The sequence below is a fragment of the Anthonomus grandis genome, chromosome 4, assembly GCF_022605725.1.
Source record: "Anthonomus grandis grandis chromosome 4, icAntGran1.3, whole genome shotgun sequence".
In the NCBI taxonomy this organism is placed as follows: domain Eukaryota; kingdom Metazoa; phylum Arthropoda; class Insecta; order Coleoptera; family Curculionidae; genus Anthonomus; species Anthonomus grandis.
This window is the reverse complement of record NC_065549.1, coordinates 41,051,287-41,075,010: the sequence shown is the minus strand read 5'-3', so window position 1 is coordinate 41,075,010 and position 23,724 is coordinate 41,051,287. Positions and strand designations below refer to the sequence as shown.

General features: G+C 30.5%; 1 protein-coding gene and 1 long non-coding RNA gene across 3 annotated transcripts in view; both read right to left on the bottom strand.

Annotated features, from left to right (window-relative positions):
* LOC126734769 (uncharacterized) overlaps positions 1–21,685 on the bottom strand; it is a 259,288-nt gene extending 237,603 nt beyond the window's left edge. For both annotated transcript variants that reach the window (XR_007660168.1, XM_050438491.1), the window contains exons 1-4: positions 21,500–21,685; positions 21,119–21,440; positions 20,957–20,986; positions 20,722–20,906 (exon numbers count right to left, since the gene is read on the bottom strand). Coding sequence is in view for 1 of the 2 variants with exons in the window: in XM_050438491.1 (XP_050294448.1) it covers positions 20,722–20,783 (62 nt within the window). In the remaining variant the exon portion in view is untranslated. The remainder of the gene's footprint in view (positions 1–20,721; positions 20,907–20,956; positions 20,987–21,118; positions 21,441–21,499) is intronic.
* On the bottom strand, positions 1,803–4,894 carry LOC126734772 (uncharacterized). Its single transcript, XR_007660169.1, has 2 exons — positions 4,203–4,894; positions 1,803–3,266 (listed from the first exon to the last, which is right to left on the bottom strand). It is a non-coding gene; the product is annotated as an uncharacterized LOC126734772 (long non-coding RNA).
* Positions 21,686–23,724: the final 2,039 nt, after the last annotated feature.

Here is a 23,724-nt window from a genome sequence, read left to right as displayed (position 1 = left end):
ATTTTAAATTCCTGGAAGTTATCAAAAACCAGTTTCAACTACCTGCAATTGATCAAAAACGATACTAAATTCCTGGAAGAAATTATATGAAGTTACTCTAATCATGTAATTTTATTGTCATTATTCAATTATTTTTTAAATTTATAAAACCAAAGACAAAATTCTTTCTAATTCGTTACATAACCATGAAAATTTTAAAAAGTTAAAAATAAACTTACCACGTAAAAGTATCAAGTCGTAAGATAAACCAGGGATGGCATATTACTCACCTGAAAAAGGAAAAAAAAATTTTTAGATAATTATCCAATTAGTACAAATAAATCATTAAATAACAATAATATAATAATAATTAAAACAATTAATTCTATTCAGTTATTCAACTAAATCTCATTACTTCATAAGGTTTAAATACCAAAACAATAAACTGATTTTATCGTTCAAATATTGCAATTATAGCCACACAGACCGACCAAAAATACAATTATTGTGAAACAATAAATTTCAAAAAATGAAATGAAATCATGGAAAAAAGGCCCGTTTAATGGCAATATTTGCGCTAATTCGCCTCTGAGTAACATAAATCAGTTCCATATTTTGATTTGTGACCCGGAACGGCTACAAAATGAAATTTTTTCAACCTTTTTTTTTATTTTAAATTCTCGACTTCATTGTTAAACGCCCATTGTCGGTTTCATATATTATTATATTTTTAAATTGCCAATTTAACCATTTTATGTAAAAAAGAGTTTTTAATTGTACAGACTCGCAGCTTTTGGAGCTGTATTCGTAATCAAAAATCGCTTTATTGCTATAAACTTTCAAGTTGTTAATAAAGCTGTAAAAAGAGAAACATATAAAAATAGTTAATGATTGTATTTAGATGAAGAATTATGCTCATATTTAAATTTTTGTTAAATAATAAATATGGAGGGCACGATTAAAATGGAAAGCCTAAGAAAAAGATCCCGACAAGAAGTACGAAATTGGACACAGTACATATAGGGAATTGTTTTCTTCTTCAAAATAAACAACGAATTAAATAAATACTACACCGAGAAAAATTTCTAGTAACCATTAATAAAAACTCGATCCTCATAACTATGAACTTAAGTAAAATAGGCGCTAACTTAAACTTTAGTTCCGTTAACTTTGATGATCTAGTTAATGATATAAAAATAAAAAGTAATACTTACTGGTTTCCTTGTAATTATTAATACATATTGTATATACTTTAATGGCTACTAGTTATGATTAGTTGATATTTAATAAGGCTGACTAAGATATTTGGTAACCCTTAATAAGCGCCATATATCCTGTCTGAGATTCTGGTCGTGGTTACCTGATTATTAGTAGAGCTAACTAAGCTATCTAATAATCATTACTACCACTTCCTGCAGACCACCAGACTGGTTACCAAATCTTTAGTAGTACTAACTAGCCATATAGTAATGGTTACTATAATTATTATAATGGTAATAATAGATTTCTAGGTATGCTGACATTGTAATCAAATCAATTTTAATAAAGTATTTAGTTGAATTGGCTTCATAATCACAGTAACTCTTAGCCATTACAATACAAACTACAGATACAAACTAAAAATCTTTTCCAAATTTCAATTCCAATGATTTGATAAAGTATTCTGGTGAAGAAAATATGCAAAAAAGTTTTATTCTTCAAAAAATATGACATATATCTATATTAAGTACACTTTCTTTTTGGAAATACAAGGTTTTAATTTATTTTAAATATCGACTTGTTTATAAAGCACAATAGTGGAAATAAAAGTATTAAAATACACATTTAAAATAATAACTTTTTATTTTTAATTATTCAGTAACAAATTAATTAATTGTTTTTTACTAATTAATGTATACACTGTTAAAACATGAAATAAATAATAGTCCAAATATTCTTTTACATATACCTGATATGGTAAGAAAATACTAGCATATATACTATACTTATTAAGTTGGAATTCTTTAATTTCATGTATTATTTAAGAAACCCATTTAAAACAAATATAACAACAAAATACAAATTATTACAAAATATAAAGAAGAATAAATTGTTTTTGCTGATCAGTACGTCAAATAAGTCTTATTATTCCTGCTAATTGCACATAAAGCATCAAAAATGGCTAACTGATCAAACAACAACAACTCTCTTCCTCACTAAATTTAATTTCAAAAGAAAACAAATGCTCATGAAATTCTGAAAGAACTATATTAATACAAACAAAATATATTTCCTTCAGCTCAATAATCAAAATAAATTTAATTTTCTTAAATGTGATCCCTCTCAATTCCTCAACTGCAATAATATCATTCTGGTGAAATAACTTACTTTGAATAGTTACAAGTTTAACTGATATTACTTTGCTAAACAATTTTTGCACTTATGCCATATTTCTCACAAAGTTCTGTGAATACAAATTTTTTAAAGATGTTCATAGGGTTATTAAGTAATACTGTAACATAACTGACAACATTTTGAATGTCTCTACGACAAGAAGAATTTTGTGCATACAACTTTGTTATGAATGAAACATTATTGTTTATTAATGATAATATAAATTCTTTTAAAAAATCAGTATGTCAATATTATGATAATTCCCAATTAACTGATCTTTAAACCTATTTTTTTTGGTTACTTAAACTGCCCACACTTGAACTGAAATGTTGAGGTTCATGAATCTTTAAATGTTTCTTAAAACTTTTTTGGCTTGTGAAATGTCTAATGCAACTATTTTCTTTACAATATCTATAATTTTTTTGTTTAATATAAACAATAGATAAATAGGTAAAAAGGGCACTAAGTTTTGAAAAAGATGAGCTGCAGATGAAGCAAACTGGCATTATTATTTGTTAAATTAGTCTAGAAAAAAAAAACTTTTACTAAATGAATCCAAAAAGTTTATTCTTCTTTAGGTTTGTACCAACCATTATAGTTGTAAGTAATATTTTATGTTTCCTAGAGCAGCCTCAGATGGGTTTTTCCTTTCGGATTTTAAATTAAATAGTATCTGTTGAATAAAAATCCCGATATGTTTACTTTCCGCAGGATAGTCAATATCCATAGAATTAAAAAGCTAAAATAATAACTCAAGAGTCCTTAGAGCTGTATCAACTTTGTACCTCAACCACAATGTTAAAATCTTCCTTCCCTGCACCTTATACAACTACTGCAAGGGGCTGTAATATTGTTCCATAGCGTTTCAGTTTTTCTTGCCTTTGTTTGATGCATTGCTCTAATTCATTGAAATTCTGAAATAATAAAACTGCTAATAAAACTGCTTTAATGAAATAAATCCATGATTCGACATAAATTATTACTGTTTTTAATAAAAGGTTATACATCTAATATCTACAGGAATCAATAATTCATCAAGTATTATTTGTAAATATTTTCTCAAGCACTGGTATTATAAAAAAGAGAGCCCTGACCAAGGGATTTCACTTTTAGGGATGGCTGAGTCATTTAATTCGACCCAAAAATAAATAAAAAATATTGAAATTTTTTAATCGTTTTTTTTTTCGTAATTGCATTTTAGAACATTTTTGCAAATGGCATGAATATTTCACTGAGGTAAGTAATGGTAAAGTTTAACGAACATGTGGGATGACATGATGGTAAAGAAGAAAATTTCTAAGAGTTCTGATCTAGATGGCCTCCAGTGCAAACCTTTTCTCGAACTTTTCACATTTACAGTTCGAAAAAGATATGGTAACAAAGTGATTTGTTGGAGTGCTGGATCTAGAATTAATGAAGAATAATTAGCATACTTAAAGTTATAATGGAATGAAAAAATGTTAAAGTAATTTTCTAAAGCTATTTTTTGTGGTGTCCATAAAAAATTAATCAATCCCTTGTAATATTATGGGTTTAGTAAAAATAAAGAGAGTGGGCTTTGCCACAGATTACAAGTTTCATTGGATTAATTACAAACAAGCAACACCTGGAATATCTCTGTTAATGTAAGTAATTAGAGCTGAAAAACTTAGGATGTTGTTTTAAAATTTACTTTAAAATTTATAAAATGAAGAAAAAGTAATATTTTATGGGATTAATGAATTCCTAGTAAATAGTTAGATACCTAAATATATTATCTGTCTAGGGCAGCCATACACATTTCTTTCAGTTGTGGTCATTAGAAAGCATAATTTCATAAATAACTAGGTACTATAAAAATGGTTACCTACCTCGAAAAGCTTGAAAAAAATCTTGCAGCCTGCAGGCCTTTAAATGGTTTTCAAATTTATTATCATCCATTACAAATTAAAGTATAAAATTAAGATCACATTTCATAACGCACAACAATTGCGACACCAGCACACTCCTCGAGAAGAGAAATAAAAGGAAAAGAAGGAACAAAAACGCCGACACGACCACGTTTTGATCCTCTATCAATCATGGCGGACGGACAGGTGGAAGCGGAATTCTGAAATGACAATTGACAACAATGACTGCGCGGGAAATATAAAATTTGCATGATTGCATGGACTCACTATAAGGATTTAGTTACTGTTACTAGATATTTTAATAAGTTTTACTACGTAATTTGTGCGTTATAACTAAGTTTGCATATAGAATTGCTTAACATGACTTTACTGTAACCATTACTAGGAATCTAGTTAATTTTATAAATTTACTAATAAAATGGTTGGGTTAACTTACATACCGCGTAGCCAGTAATAAATAACGTTTAACTAGACCAGCTTCGTTATTGTTACACGAGAATTTGGTTAGGGCTGCGTGTAAAGTGGTTATACCAACTAGAATACCTTTAACTAAAGTTTGTAGTAAGGCCATTTTTCTCAGTGTAGGAACCAATTCCCTAGAAGGCAATATCATACCTAAGATTGGATTTAGTGAGTGCATGGTAAACATTCTTGGCCACAACAAAGTCAAGGGAATTACCAATTACTCTAAGAGCATAATATTTGTATAACAATTTTGTGGTCACACACAAAAATTTGGTCTGATTATTATGCAAAGTAATTGCCTCTAGATCAATCCTCTTTAAAAAATAGAATTTTAGTTTTAGTGATGTTAGAAGCTAACTTGTAAGCATTACAACATGGCTTAAAACGAGTCAGATCCCTGTCAATCGCCATTCTCACTTTCAAAGTCGCTATCATACCAAAATATAGTGATATCGTCGGCAAAAAGTGTAAACTTTCTGGAAGCAAATACCAGAGGCAGATCATTGACGTATAACAAGAACAAAATGGGACCAAGGACAAAGCCTCGGGGACACACTAACGTCAATAACTAGTGTACCAATCTAAGTCTTATCAAAGAGTACTTTTTTGTGTTTTACGGAAAGATATGGCTGAAACCAGTTAACTACCATTCCCCTGAAACCATGTATCTCGAGTTTTTGCAGAAGAATTTTGTGACTTACACAATCAAAGGCTTGGATAAGTCACAGAAAACTGCCGTCGCACATTGACCAGAATTCAACTTCAAGTAGACGCTCTCCAAAAGATTAAAAATTCACTCGGCAAATACGACTCTCTCCTAAAAACCAAACTGATAGAAGTAGTCTTTACAAGGAAGTGCTTCACATGAGTTTTAACCAGTACCTGAATCAGTTTGCCAACAGTTGGAAGTAGAGCTATTGGCCTAACATGGCTTGATGGACTGTTGTGGTCACCTTTCAATAGTTACTTCATAAGTGCAGAAAGCGTGGTTTGTAGTAAACCAGCAAATATTTTCACCGAAACTTCATCTCACTTTTGAGAATTTGTGCTTTTTATCTCACCAGGACATCTTTACCTTTGGTTGGATCAGTAGATCCAAGAAAAAATTTGTCAGTGACCCGAATGCTAGAAACATAAAAGCCTGGATCGACATTAGACTGCGGTAAATTCTCAGACAGACTAGGAAATATCCTAATAAAAAGTATTTACGAAGTCGTATGCGTACTTTTTCGCATGCGGTTAGCTCCTTCCTGGCTCACCAGACAATTGTCTCGAATGGGCATACACCATTCGAATTTCAAAGTTCTTGTGCGATTTTTAATTTGATTCTGCCATTGGTCTTGTTTTGATTTTAAAATAAATTTTGTAGTTGTTTTAATGTTTCACTCTATTCGTCGATTTGTTTTCCCAGTTGGTTTATTTTTGTGATTTGTCCTGCATTTACAGATGAGTGAATAAGAATATCCATTAGGATTTCTAAGTACCTTCCGACTGAGTTGTGTTCTTTTTTGTTTAACGCTATGTTGTTAACCAATTTTCTTGTTGTTCTTATGATTTTGTTCTTATCGTCAATCGCTATATTTATTATGTCAATGACCCTTCGTTCTTCTTAAGTTCTTAGTTATTTTTTCTACTATTATTTTCCCTGCTTATGCAACTGATGTCTTCGTTTGTATTTGTCTCAGTGTTATTGTCTGTATTTCATCTGTTTTCTGTTTTGTTTTTATCTTCTTTTGCTTCCTCCTCATCCTCTGTTTAAGTGATTGTCTCGTTTATTATATAATATTAACGAACATTTCTACCTAAAAAAGGTGCTCTTATCTTATTTGGATAGAGGCGTCCGTTTTTGAAATTATCAAACATAAATGTTTTGCAACCTACACTCATAAAGTATTTTTGATCACGTTTAATAAAATTAAAAGGTATGTTACAAATCATCAGGTATAAACATGACATAGGACTATTACAAATATTTAATTTTAAGATCAAAAACTGTTTTCTTTGGTTAAAATTTTATTTCAAAATTGTAAATAATTGAGAAAAATTAAAACAATTGACTTATTAGCTAAGAAAAAAATTGAAAATACCAATCAGAACAAATAAACAAAAAATTTCTTGAAATCAGAGGCTTCTAACGCAATTAGATAAGAGCACCTTTTTTTATGTAAAAATGTTGGCTCTTTTTAATTTTACTATCCAAATAATTAAAAAATAACCAAAAAAAAGTTATGACATTTTTATCTTTGCTGACCACTAATTTTAAACGACCTTGTATACATTTTACGATAAAATGTTATAAAATCAGTCAGTAACATTAACAGTAGTATACGATAAAAATTTCGAAAAATAACGACCAGGCGTTTCTAAAATATTAACAAAAAACCATCTTTAATAGGAATTATAAAACACCCTGTAACATGAAAACGATTCACTTTTTTAGATTCCTGTATATGAAGTTTTTGTCCTATTTTTAGGCAAAGATGCGGCTGGTAAAATATTGCGATGTAATTTCAGGATACCATGTATTAAGTGGTGATTGGTACTTTTAAAACAGGAATAACAGTAAAAAGTTTCCAGGACTTGGGAACGACATCTAGGCTTGCTTAAATATGGTGTATGGACAGAAAAATAAGGCAGCCCATACCACAAGAAGATGTTAATACCTTTATGAGCCTTTTGACCTGTAGCCGTTTTATTCAGGTTATTCTTGAAGAGAGTAAACCAGACAAACAATGTCCTCGATAAGATCAAAGAACTGAATTAAGGGAAAAACAGAAAAACCGTTTAAGATTTGTATGGCATGTTATAGCAAGAGAATTGATCATGCTGTAAAGGACTGTAAGACCAAGGAAAGAAGTTTGTCAACGAATGATTTACATAAAGAAGACCACGCTGCTCCCGAGTCAAAGGTGATACCTAGCGGTTATGGATATGAGACACTTGATTATATAATTGGGTTGTATACTGTTACTGGTTTATTTTAGGTATCCTCTAACCATCTTATGGGTGTTTTGTTTTCCTTTGGCGTTCTGTACACGTCACTGTTCTCACTGTCTATTGTAGTTATCTCTATCTCTACCTTCAACACCTTTTCTAGCTTTTTTCAAAGCCTTTTGCAACTATAAGGACTTTGGCTTCTTGAGCGTTTAATCTACAAAAAAAGGCTAAAGCCAGGATCGTCATCAGACTTTCCCGTTGATTTCCTTCTAAAGATTTAGCCTGCTTCATATCCCTTCAATACAATTCAATGCAATTCAACTTTATAAACCAAACAACATGCTTTTTCTTCGACATTAATTGTTTATTTATCTAATTTTTCCATTTTCATAGGAGAAAATATAGTACAGTTGTCAGTCGGTTCTAACTCTATTATAGTTGATGATATAGTCATTGAGTCAAGTTATTGTAAGAGTTTTTATTTATTTATTTAAGTACAAGGCTCTCCTACAGATAGACTAAGCATTCCAATTACAGGAAAGCACAAAATATCTTATAAATTTAAATACAAGTAAGCGCTTTACCAAACATTTTCATCAAACTTAACAAATATACCAAGTAATATAAACCTAACTAACATATTTAATAATATCTCTTATAAATAATAAAGAAGTATATATATACATAAGAATAATAACAATAGGAAAAATAGGACACTATTTATCGCTCCTTGCGAAATTAGCTAGAATTTTTTAAGTCACCTAAATAAAGCCATACTGAAGAAAAATACATCATTATTCAAATTAGTATTCATAAGCTTTAGTAATATAAAAGCTCATAATCGTTGGTAATTAATACAGGTGACAGTACATCTTGCAAATTTGATTCTTTATTAATGCATAGAATTTCCAGTAGATTTTCTCAAATTAATGTATCGTCATTTTCTTGCTTTAAGACCTATTCAGTAAAAAACCAAGTAACTCCTTGAAAATATTTGAGAATTATATTTCCTTTGTTTGAATACTGGATAGTACGAGTATATCTTAGTTCAAGAGGAGTTTTCTCCTAGTTTTCTACAAGGTTTGTGGGAAAAAAACTGCTGCCACTTATGATATCAGTCTACCTTATTACTTCAGTTTTGTTTTTATGTACCTTTGTTGGTTTACTCTCTGGTTCAACTTCCATAGATTTCGCTCAGGCTTAAGAGACTTGGTCTCTAAGCCTCCTCTGGAAGGATGTGACCAATATTCTGCTGTTCTCTAGTTACATTTTAGTTTATTTTTACATTGAGTTTCTTAATTTTGGTAGTTTCGTCGGGATGTTTTATATTTAGGTAGATGTTCATTGTATATTTATTGCACTTTAGGTTGCTCTAATGCTTTGTTGTTGTTTGCATTAGTTGTTGGTCATATATGCTTGTTTTGGTGTATCTGCATTGGTTTGAAACTTCTGGGTTGTCCTACGATTGCTTTTATACATCTGAAGGTGCCCTAGAATAAGCGTGGGATATACTTTAGTGATGTCCTGGGTGTATATTTAACAATTTGTCTTTTAAGCTGAGCATTCGTTGGCTGCCGAAAGGTTGCGCTCAAAGTAGGCCCATCCACCAAAATTTTAAGTTGTACCGACCAACATATCAATTGGTTGACTGGTTTTGTGTGCTATGCCTGACACCTAGCCTGATTAAAACCTGAAATGATGGACGCATGTTGTCAAAAAAATCACTGGCAACTGGCTACAAAAAGCTCAGAACCGACAAGACTGGAATAATTAGGGGAAGGTCTATTTTTAACTTTGGACGCAGAAAGCTGAATCATTCTGAACTAAATTATTTAGATTAAAGACTGCGTATATATTGTAAGCCCAACAACGAGTCATTTTCGTCTTTTTTTATTATAGTGGAGAGCGATATGATGAAAAAGATAGCTAATAAGTGAAAAATAGTTCGGACTTGTTTACTTGCTATGATTTTATGAAATTAATTTCGGATTTGATAAAATCACTCATTTTCTTTATTATGAAATGAGGAGTTCGCGTGCATAACCAGATATATCCACTTTTAGAACATTTTTAGGAAACAAGAAAAACACCCTGTGTATTTATATTTAAAAATAGTCATATTTTAAGAAAATAGTTTTAATTAGGCGGAGTTGACTCAATTTATTAACATACAAAGAAACAAAAAAAAATCAATAATTCGTCATGATGAGCAATAAAAGTTTGTATATATCCCTTTTTGCACACAAATGAGACATAGTAAGCAAAAATTAATATTTATTTCTCTTTAAACAAACTGGATCAAGATAATTAATTTGACAGAAAGAACAATTATAATAGGGTTTTGTACCACAAAAAATCTTCCCTGTTTCTCCAATCTTTCCCAAAATCCTCCATCAAATAATTTAAACTTTTTTTCTGGAATGGAATTTTCTAGTGGTAGCGTGCTAAGCTGTATGTTGTCTTTTGATTTTTCCTTCTTAAGAAGTGATTGCTAAACTGTGTCACTCAGTGATGTAAGACGATAAAATTGACACATCTTAATTTTAACAGTGGTTTTCTTATGTTCATTCTCAATTTCCTTTAAGTGAATTCTTTTGCATTCTGAAATTTCCTTAATTTTTTTATATACCTTTTCCAGTTCTTTAACATTATACATTTGCCAGTCAAGGCCTAGTGTTTTTACCAAACCCACTTTCGAATATATTTAAACTTATTTTTCTTTTGTTGTAACGATTGGATGTCTTATGAAGTAAAAACATTAAAAGAACACTTTTATTTGACGGGTCTTACAGGAGTTAAAAGCGCGTGGCATCACAACTCAACGTCCAAACAACAACTACTAGAATAGATAATAAAAAGTGCAATAGAACACGCACAACTTTGTTTATTTGAATATATCCGCTTTTGTTATCAAAATTTGGATATATCCGGTTTTGCTCCAAATGTCGAAGTTTATTTAACATTTTAAATGGGATTTATTCGGTTTTGCTTCCACACAAATATATGAACCTCTAGAAAAATGATAACAAAGAACCAAAAACCGTTAAAAAAACGATTTTCGGTGAAAAGTGGATATATGCGTGAGGACAGTCATCATATGTCGTTGGAGGTAAATATTAAGTTAAATTATGAAAAAAAGTCGTGTGTAATTCTTATCAAAAGGTAAATTTCATTAGGGCAAATTATGCAGTTATTAATGAGAAAATTCGTTCTCTTCAGTGGAAGGATTTATTTTTATCTCGTGATGTAGATAACAACATCGAATGTTTTTACGCAGAACTGAGTAATATTGTGAATTCTGAAATATCAAAAATAAAAATTAAAAAGCGCCAATATCCTTTATGGTTTTCTAAGCACACGATTAATTTAATAAAGAATAAAGTGTAGGTACACAGAGACTGGAAAAAATACAAGCTACAGTCTGACTACGATATTTTCTCAAATTTACGTAAAACTGTAAAACTAAATATTAGTAAAGACTATAAAGTTTACATTACTAAAACAGAGGAAAATATTAAGCATGACACAAAGTACTTTTGGTCGTTTATTAATAATAAAAGGAATACAAAAAATTTGTTGTTAAAAATGACCTTTAATGATCAATATGCTACGAATAACTCTGACATTTGTGAACTTTTCTCAAAGTTTTTTAGCAGTGTTTTTGAACCATCTAATACTCCATCATTAATTGATGTTGTCCAATCAAAAGAATGTTTTACTGTTGATCATGTTCGAGAAGACGATATTAGAGAAGCATTACGCTCTATGAATCCCAAAAAGGGTCCTGGGCCAGACGGATTTCCCTCAATATTTCTGAAATCATGTCCTAATCTTTGTGAGCCTCTATATTTATTGTATAATCAATGTATTTCAACTGGTAAATACCCTAAGCTTTGGAAAGTGGCCCAAATTGTGCCTATTTTTAAATCAGGAGATAAAAGCGCTATCAATAACTATAGACCGATTTCTCTCTTGAGCCATTTTGGGAAACTGTTTGAGTCTCTTATTTTGTATCAATTATTTTTTATTGTTAGGGGATAGATTGACTTAAACCAACACGGCTTTTTAAAAAAAATTCGGCACTGACTAACCTTGTGCCTTACGTTCAACTCATATCTGAGAATATGGAGCGAGGTTCTGAGACTTGTACAGTGTACACCGATTTCTCTAGAGCTTTCGATTAGGTCCACCACCCAACTCTTTTAATAAAGCTTGAGAATTTCGGGGTACATGGGGCTTTGTTTGAAATTTTTAAAAGTTACTTAAGTGAAAGATCTCAGTATGTTGTTGTAAATGGCCAAAAATCGAAGAGTACAGCTGTGACTTCAGGTGTGCCTCAGGGGTCACACTTGGGTCCTCTGCTGTTTATCATTTTCCTTTATGATATAGAGCAATGTTTTTCACATAGTAGCTATGCTTTATATGCAGATGATCTTAAAATCTCAAAAACTATTAATTCGGCTGCTGATTACTTTACTTTACAGTACGATTTATCTAATTTTATGAATTACTGTACTTTAAATAGACTTTTTGTCAATTTGGATAAATGTAATTGTATTTTGTTCTCTAAAAGGCCTGTTCCTCTTCAAGTAAAATGTGATCTTTACTTTTCTTAAATAATTTTAAGCTTAAATATTTGGATTATGTTAAGGATCTTGGGGTGACATTGGATCCTAGGCTTTTGTTTGAAAAGCATCTTGAAAATATTGTATAAAAGGCTCTTAAAAATCTTGGATTTGTTTTTCGAGCAACAAAAGGATTTAGCAATATAAATTCCTTAACAATTTTATTCAATAGTATAGTAAGACCTGTACTGGAATACGCAACAACAGTTTGGAATCCAATGTACGCCAATTATATTGGCCGACTAGAGAGTGTGCAGCGCAAATTTGTTAACACTTTAAATTATAGGTTTAACAGACGACGGCATTTCTTTAGTTATGATGATAATTTAAAATTTTATAATATGCAATCGTTGGAGGTCCGAAGAAGAAATTTTGATTTAATATTTATATACAAGGCCGTAAACAACTTTATTGATTCTTCATCTGTTTTAGAAAAACTTAATTTTAACATCAATCCTTACATCCTTCGTAATAGACAAACTTTTGTAGTATCCAGGTATTTTTCCAATTACTTATCGAATTCTCCAATTATTAGATGTACCCGTATGTATAATAGTTTGGAGTTAAACTATCCAAATATTGACTTATTTTTTTTGAGCTTTGATGCCTTTAAACGACACCTAAGACGGCTTCCTGATTAAACTACATAAGTAATTCTTTCTAGATTATGATGTAATTTTAAGAATTGATTCTCTGTAGTTGTAATTATTATTATATAGAACTTGTTTACTAATTTGTATTTGTGATATAACGTGCTTTTTTATTATTGGACAGCTGTGCCTGTCTGTTAGAAAGCCTTGACTGTAAATAAATAAATAAATAAATATTCGGTTTTGCACCCAAACTCCTCAAATATCATTAATATTATAACCATTCTAACATCTTTCATGCTAATATCCCCTAGAAATTTGACCAAATATCTTCTGCTAACATATAAACTCCTAACAAACAACAAACTTGAGAGAATGAAACTGTTTAGTTTGTTAACATTAATAATTTTATTCATACATTAATAATAAATCTTGGTGTTCCATAGAGACCTCACCAAAATTTAATTACGTAGTTTATATAAACTTCACTAACCTTAATAAAATTATCTTACTTACTGGAGAAATTAAAATCCAGTTAAAAATGTGAATTATATAAATTCACACTTTTAACATCCTTAGGCACATCTCCATCTAATATCGAGACAGGACCTATTCTACAGTTATTTTAAAAACTAAATAAACTTTTCAAACGCATGTTGCCTTTGCCTTGCCTGCGGACTTTATTGATATTTCTAAAGGTAAAAAGAATTTATCCTGCGGGGATAGCGTCAAAAATGGACATCAGTATGTATAAGATTTCGAATTGAATTTAAAGTTTTCATATATCTCTACGGCAACGTACTATGGATATTTTTATACAGTTAAGCCATTCTTTCGGAAATCTATGCGCCTGAGACGATTTGTTGATTTTTGGGGTTCGTCTATAAATTTAGAGACAAAATAACATAAATGGAATGATAGTGGTATGCAGTAAGGTTTATCTATTAATAGATGTTGAAAAAAAAATAGTACGTTCATGATACTACACAGCATATTACCAATGTGTTTATTTTAATAATAAAAGAGATTTTAAAAATTAGAGTTTAAACGATATTTGTATAGTTAAAAATATGCCCTCACAGAAAAAATCTAATTGGAATTTTATAATAATAATAATAATAAGCTTTATTTCCAACAGGTTACATATACCCAGTTACAGGAAAATAAATTAAATATATAAATGTACAAGTACGAATGCATAAACTGTATTAGATTCATGCAACTAAACTATAAAAGAATTGCTATATAATAAAAAAGTAGTGAGTTTGAGAAGATAGATCAAAAAAATCAACACTAAATTAGGATAAGAATCAAGAATTAATTTAAATCAAAAGAGCAGAAAAAAAATGAGTATTATATAATGTGATAGACAAGTCAATTTTTATATTTTAATTTATTATTACTCTTAATTAATATTAACATTATATGAAATAAATTTAATATAATTTAATTGATATACAATTTTGTGTAAAAATTGTGTTCCTCACTTGATTTCCTGAGGTAAAAATTTTAGACTAAAAGAAGAATTGAGGTATTATCATTTTAAAGGTATTTTAATCCTCTTAATTTTGTAGTATAACTTTTCATATTTATTCAATTCGTGGTGAGGTCAAAATTAGTTAAGTAGTAATGTTTTTAAATCCTATATAATAATAACAATATAATTGCCGCACACTAAAAAACAAAGTGAAAAAGTAATAAATTGACTATAAATGCTTCTATCCTATGTGATTATAATATTACAGTGAAAGAAGCGGGCAAAAGGGTTGAAATACAAGAAACTAGAAATAGAAGTACACACATCTCCAAAAGTATTTTCAAGTTTAATTTAAGGTGGTCATGTTTTTCATATAAATGACAAAATTTTGATATAATAAAATGCCAGGCAATCTAATTTCTCAGTGTGATCTGGCAATAATAGTGGCCTTACATCAAGAAGGTTTATCAAATTACCAGATTGAGCGCCATTTAAATATTTCACAAATTTTATTTGCATTTCAAGTGCCTAATGGTAGTGGTGCAAATATCTAAAGGCAAGAAAGCTTTTAAGGGTGCCTGGACTTAGACCTGAATATAGAGCAAGAAGTCACCTGAGCTGTTGGACCTCAGCATTGGTTTTTAAAAGAATTGTGTTATTTTCGGACAATTTGGCTTACACAGTTATAGTTAATGAGAAAAAGTCTAGAACGGTTCAGGTAGGTTAAAACAAGTAACATTTGTCCGGGAAGATGTTCCTCATCAAGGCGGATCATACAGTTTTCGAGGGGTATAATGTATGGTCACCGTACCTCCTTATTGTCATAAAAGGAAAAATGAAAGGTGCCATATACGCTGATAACATTATTGAAGCAATCTCGCAGGCATGAATCCTATTGATCATGTATGGGACTATATTGATGGAGCGATAATCCAATCGAGAAAATCCTCCTTTAACGCTACAGGACTTGCTGGCTTGTTTTCATGCTTCTTGAATAGCTACCCCCTATGCATCAAGAAATAATTTAAAGGCATTGCCAGATACATTAGATAGATTATCACAAATTACTCTCATTCTCCACCTTCAAATTTTTCCGGCAATAAATTGGAAAGCTTTTCCAGCCTGATGAGTGTCCCTAAGCTTAGTGTCCTTGATTTATTATTCAACAATTTATCCAATTTTCCAGGTATTTGCCACACTAGTTTAGCAAACTTAAGTGAAATTAAATTGCAAGAAAATCAAATGGAAAGTATTCCAAACACTATAAGTGACTTACCTAAAAGCTAGCTTTAAAAATGTTAGATCTTAGTGATAATAAAATCCAAAGTTTACCTGGGGAGTTAGCAGACTGTCACAAATTAAAAGGTATGTATATAATATTATATCAATTGAATAAACACAAAATAACTAGATCACATAAACATGTGTTATGGATTCTATATTTTTATATATAAACTTTCTGTATTAGGTATTTTACAGTCAAAACTTATTAAAATTCAAAAACTAACTTTATTCTGATAAGGAAAAAGTTAAAATCTGTATTGTTGTGACGAATTCATAATGAGTTACTTATTATATTGGGTATTACGTCACTTATAGCAAAAATCAATTTAGAAATTTTTATCTCACACGCTCAACAATTGATAAAGTAAAAAAATTAATAAGACAACAATTTCTTCTTCTTTTCAATTGTTGAGCGTGTGAGATAAAAATTTCTAAATTGATTTTTGCTATAAATGACGTAATACCCAATATAATAAGTAACTCATAAGGAAAAAGTTGTTGACAGTTTTGTTATGTAATTATTTATAAATTAAATAAATTATACAGATCAAAAGTGTTATGTACAGAGTTCAGATGGACAATATATAGAATATTAAAATGTAAAATACAATATAAATTAAGTTATAAATCAAATGTTGATATCTTCAAAATATTCATTTAATGTGTGATATGCTGTTGTGGTTTAATATGTGATACGGTGATCTGGAAATCTGACATGACATTCCAGAGTTCTATCTAATTAATACATTCTATAGTGGATCTTAAACTATCAACAAAAATATGGCACTGTGCATGTCAATTATTTTTTTATATATATCTTATGTTAAAATCCAGGATTTAAACAAAATATTTATTTTTGCAGGATTTACATAAAACATAAAAAATAAGTTTTCTCCTTCTTTCTAAGGATACCAAATTAGAAATTCCAATTTCATTTATTTTAAGTATACATATTCAACTATCAGAAGTTCCAGGAAAGCACTATCTGCTGAGCCTACAAAGAACTTTCCTATTAAAAATCGCTTATATTGTTCATATTGAAATAAGACCTAGGAAGGCCTGTCTTTATATAACTAGATAGCACTATAACCGCTCTAGCTGAAGTGAGTGATGATGAGAAGTCATCCTCTTGTGACGAAGATAACCAGACATATTTACTATTTCTACAGTATTACAGTAAAACATTTGATACTGTCCATCACGAATCAATAAGCAAGCTTAAGTCTATTGGTTTGAGTCTTATTATTGGTCTTAAATATATTGATTAAGAAATAGTTCTAATTTAATTAAAGACTATTTTGTGATAGGAAACAGACATGAATTTCATTTTAAATACTTTATTAGTTTTGTTTACAAAATTTTTCAAAAGTGTTCTAACAATAAAACAAATTATTTATTGTTTAGATTTTTTCAAAGTCTTTGATACGGTATAAAGTCAGTATTTGTTATTAAGAAATTTAGTCACATGCGTAAGGAAACTATTGCTTTTTGACTGTCTGATGTTGATATACTTTTTAGGTTATTAAAATAAAATAAATCCCAAAAATTTTTCCCCGAATTAGATGACTTTCAACTAAAATCTTAAGAAAAAAAGTATTTTTCAAACATTTTTGATATATACTACTACCAAGCAAGAAGTTTTTCTTTTTTAATTTTTATACTAAGATATAAAATAACATCCATGCATGCAACCAACTGAAATGTTAAACACGACCATAGTCGCGAGAACAATGGGCGTGTTTTTTGAATAGACAGATTGTTCATAACCGTCTGAGCATTGAATATATTAAAAAATAATAATATATATTATGAATATAAAATACCTTATCAACCAGTAACCAATAATAAATTATTGAAACGAAACTGCTAAAAAAAACCATTACAGTTACTTAACAAACGCACACTCCTATATATTTTTTATTCTAATAATGAGAGGTGTGCCTAATTATTTGTGAGAAATCTTTCTTTAATTAATGAAAACTACCTACCAATATTTAATCATGTAATTTGGACTGTTGCCTTCTTATATTATTATCTATAGTACATACGGGTAGCTAACAGTTATTCTTTAAATTGTGTGACTCACTTTTATGAATGCCATCAGTTAATTAGTAAACCAACACGTATTGCAAATACATTCGTTACGTGCTCAGATCAAATCTTAATGTGAATATTAAAAAAAAAATTATAAACGTGCGGCAATAATCATAATAATAAGGACAAAATTTGGAAATATAATAAAATCTAAGTAAATAAGTTATAATATAGATCACAAAATAGGAGATCAAGTGAAAGATGTAAATTTATTCAACAATTAGGTTTAGCGCTTTTTTTTTATTAACTTGTCAGATAGTGTATATATTTATTCCATCTAATCACGTTATGGAATATTTACTAATTATGGTTTTATTTTTGTTAAAGTAAGCTTCAAGGTGGCACCCCTGAGAAGGGTACCGAGATTTAATAGATAAAAAACGATTTAGAGTAAAACACATTTAGAACCTTCCTTTAAGTTGAATCCTAATATTTGTTTTTCGAGTGGTTTAACTGTTTAAGTAAGCAGAGGTAAACCAAAATAGTAGACTATACTGGATTACTTTCTACACCTTCAGTCTTTAAGAAATCAAATGGATGTAGATCAAAGTGATGGATTTTTGCGCTTAAAGTATATATATCCTGCTTTTTCAGACAGGTGATTGACCCAATAACGTATTAATTTTCTTCTAACCTTTAACTTTAAAATTTCGGAGTCTACAGTGTAAAAATTGGAATCTTGTCTTCATTATGCCTTTGATGTCAACTGTCTCTATTATTAGGAATATAAACAGAATCCTCTTTTTCACCACTATGATCATTAACAGAATTGTCATTGTCATTCATGTTAAATATATCTGAATCCATTGTTATTTTCTAAATTATCGTTTTTCGTGATTATGTTTTTTCTTCTTCAGATGCCTTCTTTGTTACGAAGGTTGGCAATCATCAATGCTATGCGCATTCTTAAATCATCAAATCTAAACAACTGATTTGTTGTGCATCCGTAACAATCACGCAGATTCTTTAACCATGAGTGGCGTCTTTTTCCTCGACTGTTTTTTTCAGTTTTATTAATTTATTTAATATCAGTTTTAATTCCTTTTCTTTGTCCATGCATCTTAACACTTCAATATTTGTTATTCCTTCTATATAGCGAATTTTTGGTATTTTCTAGTATGTCCAGTGTTTTTCTTTAGGGTCCATGCAGCATGTAGCATCTCAGCAATTTAATTTTCAAGGCCAAACTAATATCTCTTGTGCAGAATATCTTTTCCATTTTCAAAAACGCTGATCTTGCCTTTTCTATTCTAATTCTGATTCTTGGAAGCAGTCGTTGACTTTGTTGATAACGTTGGTTATATATGCAGATTTGTCCGACATTGCTTGTTCTTTTTACGTTCATTGCCAGTCCATATTCTTCATTTACTTTAATCACAATTATTTATAAATCTTGAAGTGTGCTTGCTTTCAATACTGTATCATCAGCATACTTTAAGTTAACCTTCCGTTGAGCGCAGTGTGTCTGATAAACTCAGTATACAATTCTAGAGTAAATTTAAAGTATTAAAATCACTAAGCATATAAAAACAAAATTTTTTATTTATTGTGTAAAATAAAACTTGAACTAACATAATGCAAAATGACTACAAATTAATTTTAAATGTCAAAAAAAACTGAAAATAATGGGAAAGCTTAATCAATAACATGATTTTATTTCTTCATTGGGCTGAGTAGTGCTAATAAAACAAGATGAACAAACAAATTTTGCATGTTGCAGACAAAGTGAATTCTTACATTATTTATATTATTATCTAGATAAACCTGTGTCTGAGGAGCATGATACACATCTTCGTTTCTTTTGTAGTGGGGTATCATTTTCTTCCGGGGTCTCTTCTGGAACATTTGATCTGAGTCTCTTAAGCCTTTCCTGTAGAGCAAGAGGAATTCTGCTTGTTTTTTGACTTCTAGTCAATTGTTCTAAGCAAAGTTCATTAGAAAGTTGTTTTAGAAAAAGCCGTCTTCTAGTTTTACCAAAGCAACTATAAACAAACAAAGTACACTATTTAGGAGTTAATTCCACTCATATTTAAGATTGAGAAAAAGACTACCATTGGCTAGCGTTTTGTATTCCTAGATATAAGCTGCACAGATTTTGTCACCAGAATCTAGTTCACCCTTTGTCCCATTATAAAATGTTTCGCTTTATTTCAATGACACTATCCGGATTAATTTTTTTAACATTAAAGGAGAAACAAGAATTACAGTCTTTCCCTTATTTGGAACATATGAGACTTAAGTGGTGTAATCATTTTATCCAAATTTGCTTAAATATTATGGTCTTCTTAGTCAGGGGAAAATGCTCTCTTATTTTTTTTTTACTGTACCAACATATGAAATTTTATTTTGCCGTAGGAGTTCTACCAAATCAAAATCAGCAAACCAGTTGTCGGCAGTTAGATTTCGGCCTGTGCCTTTTATGGGATCCATCATTCGTTTCACAATATGTGCTGGTTTATTACTGACGCTAAATAGACCGTCGTGTTGCTTTCAAGCATAAATTTCTAAATTGTATTGGTAAAATAATTTAGCATCTACAAAAGCAAATATTTTTACGCCATACTTTGCTCGTTTGGAGGGTATGTATTGGCGAAAGGAACAACGTCCACGAAATGCTTCCAATTTCTCATCCACAATAACATATCCTCCCAGAGAATATATTTTTTTTTGCAATTTTCAACAGATGTTTTAAAAATATCCCGCACAACAGCCAACCTGTCCACCCTTTTTCTTTTCTCCCTTGTTAGGCGGTCGTCAACTCTTAGACAACAAATTATAAATTTAAACCTTTTGATGCTCATGACTAAATCAAATTTTTCAATACCATCTTCATTTGTTACCCAAAAGTTCTTCCAAAGTTACTTTTATAGACACCTGCTAAAAATAAAAGTCCTATAAAGGCTTTTAGTTCAATCAGGTCTATAGGCCTTCTATCCTGAGATCTAGCGCCTATTCTGAGATCTAGCGAATATTCTTTTTGAGTTAGGGTTAAAATTCTACTTTGTTACCTTGTCTTTGCCAATGAAAAAATTATTTTCGGGAGGTTCGATGTCGTCATCATCCGAGTCATCCTCTTATTCAGTTTCAGAATCGCAATCTCTCGAAATTCTATTTGGTCTTGTTCTTCAATGTCACTTTCTTCATTTCAGGATTTCGAAGTTATAAAGCTTTTGCCTTCTAGCCATAGAGTTGTCTATAAATATAAATAAACTGTAAAATACGCTTTAAAATGTGGTTTATTACCTGTCAGAGTTGTTCTTAGCCAGTGGGTCTCTACAATGCAAATTCACTCAACAGTCATCTTTCTCATATTGTTAGACATAAACTCAAACATCACATAAAAATAATAAAAAAAAACAATATTTACTGTTATGTCAACTTTTGGCAATAATAAAATATACTCACCGGGGAACCGTTCCCTTGCATCATCTCAATCAACATCAATTTACACAATGTCACATTTCAATATATACATATGTCAAACATGTTATCTTCCTTTATTTGATGACTGGCTAGTGTCACCTAGAATAGTAAGGGCTTACCCAGACGCTCCACTGTCCCTAAACAGTAAGCATCTCAACGAATCAGACAAAGGATATATTTTTACTATAACCTTCTGTTTATTCGTGTCAATCGAGCCCCAGGTACGGCCCCGAGTCTTACCAGACAGCACTCGAGGGATCGTTCCTAATTGAACAGAGGCTTTTACACCTACTTGTGCGGGCACCTTCAAGATGCGCAAAATAAAAACAGATCTGTACAAACTTACTCATAATGGCCACATACCTACTCAAGATCAACTATTTCCCACATATTCACCACTATTAAATTTAGCAGCCTGATTTAACCAGTAAACACAACTCTTTTTCCAACACACCAACTTACACACTTTTCTCTCAAACGTTGCTTTCTGACTGCCTGGCCAATTAATATTTTTGGGTGTCCTCTTGACTCAATGAATATTAGAGATCTTTAGCCATATACGTTATTTTAAATATATCAAGTTATTAATTGATTATGGAAATAATTAAATTGAAATAGAATTAATATAGATCATTAAAAGAGTTTTGTTTTAAATGAAAATACATATATTAAAATATAAAATAAAAAAAAATATAATATAATAGAATGATAAAAATAAAATATGTTTTACAAAACATCGATTAGTAACTTGTTCACGCGCAGCTTATCCATTAGTTGTATTATATCATTAGTTGTATTATTGCAAAATGTGCAAAGTACGTTAAACATACCTAGTAGACACAAAAATTCAATACTTACTGTTTAAAAAGTTGCGATAATCACAAAAAGTACACAATAACGTAATCAGGCGCAGTATATTCAAGGGACCAAAATGGCTGCCACTTGCTTATTCGTACTCTTAACACAAACTGTGATAATGTGTATGTATGGACTACCGGTCTAAAAAGAGGAAACTACCTAGGTGGTGGGGATATAAACTCTTATATATAAGGGGATATTATATTTATGTTTATTTTATATGTATATATATATAATATATATAAACTGTTAAATCTAAATCCTTAATCTAAATCCTGAAGGCCAAAGCGGCCACACGGGATCGGTCATTCACCTGGGGCACCCAGGACGTCAAACAGCCGTCTTGCCGCTCCTTCCACACTCCAGCTTCCAGAAACAGCTGCCGCCCCTCCTCAACCCGGTGCCGACCCAAATGCCATGCTCCAAGCATTCCTTGCTTTGATGCAGCAGCAACTCCAAATGCTGCTGCAGAGCATCAAACCAGTGGAGGCCAACTAATCTTCCTCAGATTCTTCCTTATAAAGGCCATCTATTTTTGTTTTTATGCTATTTATTTAATTTTTAAAAAAATATCCCCTTAGCTCAGTAGGCATGAATCTTAAGATTAACCTGTGTATATATTTTTATATAAATAAAATATATAGTTTCAAAGTAAATAAACTATTATTATAAACTGTTCTCTGGGCTGCGCTATGCTTTTCACTTGGACTTGTCTTCTCGAGTTGATACATTGGCCTTCTAAGGTCTCAGCTATCGTAGCTAAAGCTATGGAGCAAATTATTTTGGTAAGACAGTGAAAATAAATTACATAAAGGGAATCTGGTTCTTCGGTGTGTCTATGCTTTAATTTACGTAGATTGGTCAGTACATTAATTGGTATTTGTTAACGGTGTTTTTAATGTCACTCTCAATTATCGCAGAAAGTGAGACGTAAATTCACAGATATATCAAATGTTCGTATCGTTAGTAAGATTTTTAGTTATTATACCACTTGAATTGAATTCAAGCGGCATAACTCCTATTCAACAAACTTTGTTAAACTCGAAAAAATCATCCAATATCCCAAAGATGCTGGTCATACACTTTTATAAAAGGTAAAAACACAAAATCTACGTGATGTATTTGTGATGCTGTAGATTTTGTGTTTTTACCTTAAAAAAAAAAAAACTTTGTTAAGTATGATCATATCGAAAGCTTTGGAAGATCATGAAAAATAGAGCATTTTTTCTCCGAATGTCAATTTCTTTAATATTGTCTGTTGTATATTCACAGTCAAAATATTAGATAAAAACATTTTTCAACTACATACAAGAAATCAATTGACCTCATTTATCTGAAATATTTAAAATCTACACAAATTAACTTAGATTCTTATAAGATATTGCAAAACTGCCATATAGACAAAACGGTGTCACAGCCAGCCGGCCTAAATCAAAGGTTTAGCGCCTCTTGGATATTTAAGATCGGGAGATTAAAAGGCGTCACACACCGTAACCGATATTTATGGTGTGCAAAATTAAATTTTCATAATACCGGGTTTGGGTACACACGCCGGCTGTATGATTTATAATTTTGCTTGCGCTCTGTGTAATAAAATTTTTCAACAAATATATCGGCCGCCGTATATTACCGCTTTTTGTTTAAATGCACGATATTTACGATGATTATTTATTATTTTGTCGGAAAATGCCCTGACATAAATTTGCTCACAAGCTGTTTAAAATTGAATT